The sequence below is a fragment of the Cynoglossus semilaevis genome, chromosome 9, assembly GCF_000523025.1.
Source record: "Cynoglossus semilaevis isolate Cse_v1.0 chromosome 9, Cse_v1.0, whole genome shotgun sequence".
Taxonomy (NCBI): Eukaryota; Metazoa; Chordata; class Actinopteri; order Pleuronectiformes; family Cynoglossidae; genus Cynoglossus; species Cynoglossus semilaevis.
The window spans coordinates 18460697-18470274 of record NC_024315.1 but is presented as its reverse complement, the minus strand read 5'-3'; the positions used below and the strand labels follow the sequence as shown (position 1 = coordinate 18470274).

General features: G+C 38.3%; 2 protein-coding genes across 7 annotated transcripts; one reads left to right on the top strand and one right to left on the bottom strand.

The window, feature by feature from the left end:
- Window positions 1-475: 475 nt before the first annotated feature.
- On the bottom strand, window positions 476-4979 carry pmm2 (phosphomannomutase 2). 2 transcript variants are annotated; one of them, XM_017035197.2, is made up of 9 exons: window positions 4876-4967; window positions 4669-4795; window positions 3839-3950; window positions 3137-3213; window positions 2921-3012; window positions 2499-2598; window positions 2092-2167; window positions 1891-2006; window positions 476-1357 (listed from the first exon to the last, which is right to left on the bottom strand). In XM_017035197.2, the coding sequence occupies exons 2-9, from the start codon at window positions 4726-4728 to the stop codon at window positions 1253-1255; spliced, it is 738 nt and encodes a 245-aa protein (XP_016890686.1). In that variant the 5' UTR covers window positions 4729-4795; window positions 4876-4967; the 3' UTR covers window positions 476-1252. The 2 variants fall into 2 exon arrangements, with proteins under 2 accessions (XP_016890686.1, XP_024914534.1); XM_025058766.1 differs by having other exon boundaries at window positions 4669-4979.
- A 1454-nt stretch (window positions 4980-6433) lies between these two features.
- On the top strand, window positions 6434-9553 carry hmgb2a (high mobility group box 2a). Of its 5 annotated transcripts, none has more exons than XM_008317800.3 (5): window positions 6434-6586; window positions 7727-7886; window positions 7966-8114; window positions 8193-8367; window positions 8920-9553. In XM_008317800.3, exons 2-5 carry the CDS (start codon window positions 7740-7742, stop codon window positions 9085-9087), a joined length of 639 nt encoding a protein of 212 aa, XP_008316022.1. In that variant the 5' UTR covers window positions 6434-6586; window positions 7727-7739; the 3' UTR covers window positions 9088-9553.
- The last annotated feature ends 25 nt before the right edge of the window (window positions 9554-9578 follow it).

Below are 9578 nucleotides of genomic sequence, written 5' to 3'. Positions count from 1 at the left end.
AACACAATTAAATTAAATTAAATTGAATTAAATGCTGGAGTGTTGTAGTAACCCATTGATCCAGCAGAGGGATCTGCTGGATCAATGGGTTTAGGTAATTCCCTCAATCTGAGGGAATTACCTAAAATCTCTTAGCTCAGTAGTAAAAAAAAAGGAGTGGTTTTCCTGTTAGCGTGTTTAAGGTAAATAGCCTGACTGAACAAATAGGCGCAAAAAAACGTTTTAAGCGTAGAATAAGTGTTGACTTGTAAAACCTGTGTAAATACTGTGCTAATCGTGTTTTTGTTTTTTGTTTCTTTGTACATGAATAGTGGCAGAGCAAAATTTAAATTCATTTTTCTTAAAAATATTTTTGTGTGCTTGTTGGTGAACAATGGGTCCTTTAGAAAATGAGTGTTACGTGGTGTATTTTTTTGGAGTTTTAGTTACAGAAAAAACCCCAAACATTTACAAAATAACAACACAAAGCATCACATAAATGACATAATTGAAAATCTTTATTGGTTAAAAAGTAAAATGTAGTGAAGAAAAACCATTGATTTGTTGTCAATTAAACAAAACAAAGGAAAAGACAAATTCAACTGATTTTGCATGACAGCTCTGGCTCTGAGTTTCTAGATTTTGCCTATAGAATATATATGTGTGTGTATATATATATATATATACACAGTATATATATGTAGTATATATTAAATGGTCATATACGTTTTAAAGTGGTATTCTAAAAGACCAACCACCAGGGGGCGTCTGCTGGCTGGTAAGCACGTAAATCACAGACGTGTTGATGAAATTGAGAAAACATGAGTAAAAAAGTAAGACTAGTTTATGGTTTGGTTAACTTGTGAATTCTTTACTAATTTATTGGCTATATACTACAGTTGTACATAATAAAGGTTATTTTAGGTTTTATCCTGTTTTTTTTTTTTACAATGTTTTCTTTTCTTTGAAAATTGTGTAATTATTCCCACATGTCCAAAGAGAAAACCCTTCTTTTTTGCCAGTCAGGACAAAGCAGCTTTTTATGTACAGCAGCCGTGTTTAGTCAGTTTATAACTCAGAGACAAGTGAGAGAAAATGATTTTTAAAATCACAGATTTTGTCTATGGACATCTCAGTGGTGGCATAAAACAACCTTCAGTGATTCGTTGATTTTTTTTTTTACTTCCCAGACATCATTGATTCTTCCCTTCGGCTCAGTTCACGATTACACTGATAAATAATTGCATCTCTCGTAAGTAAATAAACGGCTTTCTCATGAGAAGAACAACTCCTTGCAGAGTTGCTTTGTTTCCTCCGGACACGAAACTTCGTGGCCAATAGTCCGTGGATCGCTGTAGATCTCGTAGTCATTTCCTCCCTGTCAGCAAACACAGAGGAAAGAACAGGCGAGAAGTCAGTGAGGTATACGTATAAAAGGGCTTTAAGTAAACATGGAGTTGCTGTGTTGCTGAGATTTGGATGTAGGCCATTCTGATAAGGTTACGGTTGAACTTTATGGACTTTTAGATTGAACGCCAGATGATGGCGTAAGGACACGGGTCTCTTTTCATGGAATAATCAATGATAGATATATAGACAAATAGATAGTAGGAAACCCGGTGAATCCCTGAATGCTGGTGACAACACAAATAAATGTTGCTTTTGGAGTTGTGTTTGTTGGCGTTTGAAAGTATTTTGTGCTAATTTTTTTTTGAGTGAGAGTAGATCCCACTTCATTTCTCTAACTCTTTAGTCCAAACTCTCTCTGTTTAAACCGGGTCTAAACACAGTCTTAAAGGCTGCCTGGTATTTAAAGTGTGTGTCTTTCAAGAGCCTGCAGTTGAATTGAAGTGTAAGTACAGACAGTTGAAGTCTCACTGTGCTGTTCAGCAGTGATTACCATAAACTCACAGGTTTGGTTTTGTCTCCAAAGAAGTGAATGGTGGAGTAGTTGTCCTTCTCAACGATCCCCAGACAGTACCTCTTATCCCAGCCGTCAGGAAACACGTCAAAGCTGATCTGCCCCCCTGTGGAGACACAACGTGACAAACCTCTCCCATCACCGTGACTGGGTGTCTGTACGACTCCAGTGGCGATTGTCTGCAGGCTTACCAATGGAAAATGTGAGTCCCTTTCCTTTGAACTCTTCCCTTAACACTGACACAAACTGCTCTCTGATTTTCTTTTTCTGTAAATAGAAAAGTAAAATTGCATAATTACAGAAAGGGCAACAATTAATGGCATTATTTTTCAATGCCTTTTGGTGTTTTTTTTAATTCCATTTGAAAAAAATAATACATTTGTAGTTCAAACAATTTGTAGTTCAACTTTACAACTGCATCTGCTGCAACTTCAAGTTGAGGCACACATGGGTGGAACCTAGTTTTAGGGACTTCGTGTGGGCCAAAAATATAACGTTCTGATGTCCTGGCCGTTGCAGGAAACATTTCTGGTAAGATAATAGATACCAATCTATCTGTGAAAGAATGCATGCGTGTGTGTGTGTCTTTTTGTGTTACCTGATCAAGCTCGTTGAACTCCTGTCTCTCCTCCTGCGTACAGCTGCGCCCAATCGGGGAGATGTTCAACATGCCGTTACGAAATTCAATAAAAGTTCCCCTGGACAGAAGAAAAATCCAAAAAAACTTTTTAAAATACATGATATTTTAAACAGTTTCAAGGGTGTATTGTTTGTATATTCAACCGTTTTACTTTGGATGATATCTGATCTTAATGTTTTTGGTACTGCAATTACATTTCTGATGTTGTTGATGGTAAAGCCACAGAAACAACACAACTAGAATAGAGATCGTACATTTAAGAATAGCAGTACTGGTTAGTGCTTGTTCTGAACTCAACTCTCTAATATTCATTGATGATTTTAATGTAGACCATCAAACTTGTCCATGAGCTAATGTTGAGAATATGATGATAGTCGTACCTCTTCTTTGGCAGTTTGATCTTGGCCATGTAGTTGAGACAGAAGTTAATAAACTCTTGTAGTAGTTCTTCTCCCATGTGGGCCTGTATGGACTGTAGAAAGCATACAAACAAAATATACTTTTTTTCCAGTTGTCACGTGATGTGATGTCAACCGTGCGCCACTTATGCTTAAAGAAGCGCCGACATAAACAGTACCAAGGTAAATTATCGATACCTGAATAGACTCGAGCTGTCCATTTCGGTAGGCCACCAGACCATTCTCTGCAAACACATAATCCACTTTTTGGATCACTGAAAAACACAAACAGAACATTAGAGAATTACATTAAGAAAGTTCACAAAATATAGTGAACAGAAACACCTCTCAGTGTTAACCCTTGAAATCTGACTACAAAAATCCCGACCCCGCCCCCGACCCACACCCTTGCAAATTGAAATACTATTGAGAACCTGATAACATGTATATTTTCTATCGGTACAAACCACTGTATGAGTTGCTGCCACCTAGTGACTGGAGGCTTCTTATCATTCAAACATTACAGCAGTGGCACACTTATGTCCAGTGTTCCAAATTCTGTTGTAAGCCAAGGATGTAACCATATCTATACAAGCAAAAAAAAATTGACGGTGACATTGTAAATATAATATTATATATTGGTCGGTTCCATTGTGTAGCGGTTAGCATGCCTGCCTTGGAAGGAATGAGCAGAGAGTCCTGGGTCCAATTCCCAGAGGAACCACATGCTTGGTGCTTGCTAGGGACCGCCTGTTAACAGCATATCTGCTGCTAACAACAATTTCCCAAATATGGGATCAATATAGTACAAATGTATTTTCTTTTATTATTTATAAGGTCATCCTCAAAAGAACCCATGACAAATAAACTGATACAGAAGCAAAGACGTTAGCATCTCACAGTCATCTCCTAGCTGCTCCTTGATCTTGTTAAGGTCAGATCCGCCAACCACTCCAACCCGAACACGCGTGCGCAGGTCCTCCAAGAACTGCATCATGTCTGGGGTAGCGCGCTGATAAAAAACAAACAAACAAACCCAAGAACAATACAAGTGAGTCATTTGTGCAAATTAACACTCTTCTAAGGCAAAGCCACAGCGTATCAATGTTGATTTGTTTGAAGGCTGCAGAAACGTTTGTATCATTTTTGTACAAATGATACATGTAAAGCCTTATGTTAGGGCCTCCACAAATCTGACAGAGTACGGTCTTTCTGGTGTCATTTGCATAAACTTAGTCGATTCTTTTCTAACTACATATTTTATAGACCATGTATGAATGATTGTCAGGCACCAAAGTCCATGTTTGGACAAAGACTGTGCAAAGATCCAATACAGCCATTTGTGTTCTAAAGGGTGTTGTTAGTGCACATAAAAATGTGAGTTAGAGAACTTCGTATGCATTTAGAGATTATCCGTTTTATTTCATAGTCTTTTATTTAAAAAAAGTAATATCTGGCACAGCGCTGTTGGTGCTTTAATGATGTATACATTAGGTATTTTCTATTAGTGCCTTCATATAATATGCCTATATATAAAAAAGAGTGTTGGAGATAGATGTAATGCCTGCAGAGTCTGCATCTTTAAGAAACCCGGAAGAAGTGGGAAGAGCTACAATAACAACGTGGAACCGGATGTTGACTGCTGGTGACGCCACGCACGGCAAAACGAGAGAATGAATGGAAGTTCGGGGTAAACGGTGGTCAAACTCTCCCCCATCTCTCTGTCTCACCTGCCTGGCCGCTGTCAGTGTCCCGTCCACGTCAAACAGACACAGCGTGCTTGTATCCATGGTGTCTCCACTGTTTGGTCTTGCTCTGTGCTATACTGAATTACTGCGACTTCCGCGGTTGCTGCTGCTGTTGGGCGACGGAGGACAGTCGTTACTCCACAGAAACAGTGATTCCTCAGAGTTTTTACTATGGCGTAAATCCCTCACCCGTCTCTATGAGCGTAACCGTGCGATTCCACTGTGATACTAAAACTACAGCCAGTTCTTTTTCTTCTGTGGTGCTAAAAGGCATACACAAAGCAAACACTTTTTTGGAATGCTGCCCCCAACTGGTATGAAGACATACCAATTTCGGCATAATCTATTGTAGAAAAACACAATAAACATATTACTGAAATTGAATACATTTTCAATTAGCGCCGTCCTGAAGCGCCATTTTATTAAGATAACATTTACCGTCAAAATGTCCCTTAAAAGATGGCAGCCATGTCTTTGGTAAAAAAGGATGTATATCTACTAAAATGACTCCTTAACTGAGGGCTAACAGAAAAATAACATCCAATCGAATTAATCACTCACATGCACACATTACTTTTGTCTCTTCTTTTGTTGTTGTTCAACAACTCCACTCAAAAGCAACAATTTTAATTACAAATCTTTAAAATAGAGAATTTAAATGGGATTACGTGTAAAGGACATACATCTACAAAATAGCTGTTGCTGTTATGAGATACATGTTAACAGTAAATAAGATGCTTGATAATCCAACCAAAGAAGGCATTTGAATGATGTTCTCTTTTTGCATTTGCCTTCAATCATGTTTCAATGTTCCCTTTTTGCATTTGCCTTCAATCATGTTTGCATGAGTGACTTTAAAAAAAATAACTCTGTGACTATCAAACAGAACAACCTTGTGCCACATCAGCTATTTTACATTCAAACTTTATGGTAGGTTTCCTGAGAAAGAAATGCAATAAATGTTTTTATTGCATTAATACCACTAATAAAACAACCACAACAATAATAATTCATTATTTATTGAGTGATAGTGTGAAACAATATACAATTTTACAGTGTAACTTGTGTTTTTTACACATCACAGAACAAAATGTACATGTGTTATGCTATAATAACACAACAAAGACAATCATATTCATATTGAGGGCTAGTCTGACACATTCGTAGAAAATGTACTTTTACTTGGTATATATACTACAAAATTTCACAAAACTTGAAAAAAAATGTTGACTATTCAACTGGTCGTTTGATTCTAGTCAATCAGCAAACTCGTTTGACCTGCATGTGTTGATTTTAAATAACCCTGTATTTTATCTACATAATACAGTGCTTTCAATTCTAATGTTACAAAGTAAATGCATCGTAAAAAAGTATTTACTAATATATAAACATACTAATCTGAATCCTTTCACTTTTGGATATGTGGCGCTAATCAGATTTGTTGTTTTTAACTGTTAAAGAGTAACAATGAATTTGTTTACGCTGTCGTGCTACGTATGGAGAGTACGGATCATTGCACGGTTGTTTACACGGCTGCTCAGTTCACGTCTCAAACGGTTCAAACGGCCATCCTGAGCCCCACAGTTTCCTTCGTCTCACATTACTCTTAACAAAGGAGTTCGCGCCGAACGTTTAAAACCCAGCTACAACCAATCGGCACACACGTCGCTCATGTTTGCGTATATTGTGACGTCTTTTATCCGCGGCCAATCGCCGCACCGCATGTACCCTCGTGCCCAACGTTTCAAATTGAAATACCCTTAGAGGACCAATCCGCAGGAAGGCGCGGAGGAGTTTTGGAAGTAGTTCTGCAGAAATTAGTGCGGGGCTGTGGCGTCGACAAAACAGACGCGCCTTCCTTCCGTTTTCACTCGTATAGAACTTGTGTTATAGTCAGCAGGTAAGAAAGGATTCTCTTCACCTTTTAACTTATCGATACTTTCATGTCTTTGCTGCTGTTATTGTCTGCTCTCACATGTACGGTACGGTTTTTGCTATTTTTAGTGCCCCTACAGAGAATTTGACGCGTACTATTACAAAGTGATTGTTGTGCAAAAGTGTTTAAGTCTGAGATTATAGCTTCTTTAAAACTCACTCTAGCTAAAAAGGTCGGCTTTTGAGGCCTAAAATAATATTTGAAGTGGAAGCAGAGAAGTTTTGTAACCGCTGTTTACTGTGGCGCAGCGTATTACTGTTCTTCGTCAAACGCCATTTGGTTGTAGTCAACGCGTGCCTCAGCTCACCGCAGCCATTCCTGTTTGTTCGGATAACCGACAACTGTTGTGACTATTCATCGATAGTTCTATGTGAGTATATTAACAGAGTGGGGGTATTTTGTGGTTAAACCTGTTGTACTGTTGACTAGATAACTTTTTGGCGCAGTTGAGTTTGGGCGGGAAGATACAAAATGGAGTCGCGCCTGTTCTGTCGCAGGGAGCCAGAAATCCGATTAGAGCCTTAAAATAACCTGCACGACGTCTGTTTGTTCCACACGCGCTTCTGTGATAATGTGCTGCTTGTTCGGAGGTAGTAGCTGATATTAAAGATAAAAGCTTTAACTATTTCGTTCTCCCCCTGGGATTGAAGGTTAACTCTTTAAGAATCATCTGAACAGCAACACAAAGTAAATTAAATTTATTAATAGTAATAATAAAAAAAACTCTATTCATCCACTCTGGTTTTAATTTCCCATAGAACGTTTAACGTGTGGTTCAATTACAATCCCGGTTTGTTTCTTGGCAGTGTTTTTCAAGCGCCGCTTCAGGCACCACTGGAGAGTCAAAGGGGGCTATGTGGTCGCAAGCTTTAAAAGGGCTCCCAGCTTAATCTATGTAATGATGCAAGGTTGACGTTTGGGAACTGGGAAAGCTAAACAATTTCACTTTAGGAGCACATGTTATACTAGTAAATATTTTTCTTGATGTTGAAATTATCATTTATCTACTGTGTTGGATATGTTTTTTTACAATGTAAACAAAATAGAACTCTTCTCCTATGCTGTTGCTAAGTCATGATTTTATTTTTTGTGACATTAACATAGAACAGGCGCAGTCATGACAAAGGACCCTAATAGACCGAGAGGAAAAACATCATCCTATGCATTCTTTGTTGCAACCTGTCGTGAGGAGCACAAAAAGAAACACCCTGGCACCTCTGTAAACTTCTCAGAGTTTTCCAAGAAGTGCTCAGAGAGATGGAAGGTAAGAATAGTTATTTGAAATGCTGTTTGCAGTTTATGGTGCAGTTTCAATTCTAAGACTAAGGTTGTTTTTCTTAAAGACCATGTCAGGCAAAGAGAAGGGCAAGTTTGAGGAGTTGGCAAAGAACGACAAGGTCCGCTATGAACGTGAGATGAAGACCTATGTGCCTCCAAAGGGTGCCAAGAAGGGAAAGAAGAAGAAGGACCCCAATGCCCCAAAGAGACCACCGTAAGTTTAAAGATTAAGGTAATACACTAAATTGAACTGTTGTTGTTAAATAACCCTTATATTTTTCTTTTTCTGTAGTTCTGCTTTCTTCGTCTTCTGCTCTGATCATCGTCCCAGAATCAAGGAAGAACATCCAGGCATCTCCATTGGAGAGATTGCCAAGAAGCTTGGGGAGCTGTGGTCTACTCAGAGTTCCAAAGATAAGGCTCCATATGAGGCAAAGGCAGCCAAACTGAAGGAGAAATATGAGAAGGTAACGGACCTGTTGTCTCTCTGCATTTTCATATTCTTTAAACATTCTACTAATGCACTTGTTTAGCTCATAAATGTCAGCAGTAAGATTTGTTATACATTTATGGTTAAACCAAATGGTGTTAATGTAGTAATCCTTTTTACTGCGTGAAATTTCAGTCTTGAAGTAATGACACATGTGAGTTTCTTTCAATTGATTTGAAAAGGGCCTTGGGCAATATCATTAAGTTTTTTTTTTTTTTTTTAAACTCTTTGTTCTTGGCTAACAATAGAGATGGCAAGGTTTCAATTCTTGAGGCTGTATTAATGCTTACAGGTATACCAAAACATTGCATTCACAATGTTGGGCGTATGTCTAACAAGAAATAGCTGGGTTATTTTCTACCTACTTTTGTTGATAGAGCTTTATTAGTTAGAACACGGCTTTAGTTATTAAACATAACTAGGGTGGAGGGAATAAGACAAATTTGACATAGGACCTTGGTTTAGAAGTATATTCAACTGTATTTGGATCCAGCTTTCTGTCTGCAATAACACCTCTGATTTATTGTAGGAAGTTGCTGCTTACCGTGCCAAGAGCGGTACAGGAAAGAGCGACGCAGGTAAGAAGAGCGGCCCAGGTCGGCCCCCCAAGAAGGCAGAACCAGCTGATGATGACGATGATGACGACGATGATGAAGAGGAAGATGACGACGACGATGATGATGACGATGATGAATAAGTGATTTCTTTCAAGATGTGAAGCGTTGTTCTGCTTAATGTTTTGTATGTTTGCAAAAGTTTATAGCCTGCTGTCCCTGTGGTCCTCTGACGCATAATTCTTAAAATTCAGGGATTTAGTTCGATACTGTCTTTTGAATTAATATTCTCAACTTCCCATAACGGTTTGTTATTAGGACCAGTTCACTTGTCAAAGAGAAATGATGCACGATCTTCCTGTGAAAACAACTGGACTGAAACCTCTGCAGACAGTGGTCAGTCATTCAGTCAAAGGTTTTAAGAGTTACTTTTCTGGAAGCACTGCTGTTGTCCTGTGTGTAGTGGTGCTGTTTATTCACTTGTTTTACTACCAGGATTTATCTGTAGTTGATTTAAAAAAATAAGTCTGCAACCATTTTTTTATAAATGTGGAACTTTCATGTAGAATGGATTTTTCTGTTTTGTAATAAAAATTTGTATATTGACAACATTTGTAAAGCAGTTGTTTTTGCA

Bases quoted from the DNA above. Each gene is read 5' to 3' on its own strand.
- pmm2 (XM_025058766.1), bottom strand. From the start codon at position 4,728: ATGGATACAAGCACGCTGTGTCTGTTTGACGTGGACGGGACACTGACA. The intron at 2,599-2,920 runs GTACGACTATCA...TCTTCTGTCCAG, and splicing joins ATCAAACTGCCAAAGAAGAG to GGGAACTTTTATTGAATTTC. The intron at 2,007-2,091 runs GTAAGCCTGCAG...GTGTCTCCACAG, and splicing joins GGGACTCACATTTTCCATTG to GGGGGCAGATCAGCTTTGAC.
- hmgb2a (XM_017034890.2), top strand. The intron at 8,115-8,192 runs GTAAGTTTAAAG...CTTTTTCTGTAG, and splicing joins AATGCCCCAAAGAGACCACC to TTCTGCTTTCTTCGTCTTCT. The intron at 8,368-8,919 runs GTAACGGACCTG...GATTTATTGTAG, and splicing joins TGAAGGAGAAATATGAGAAG to GAAGTTGCTGCTTACCGTGC.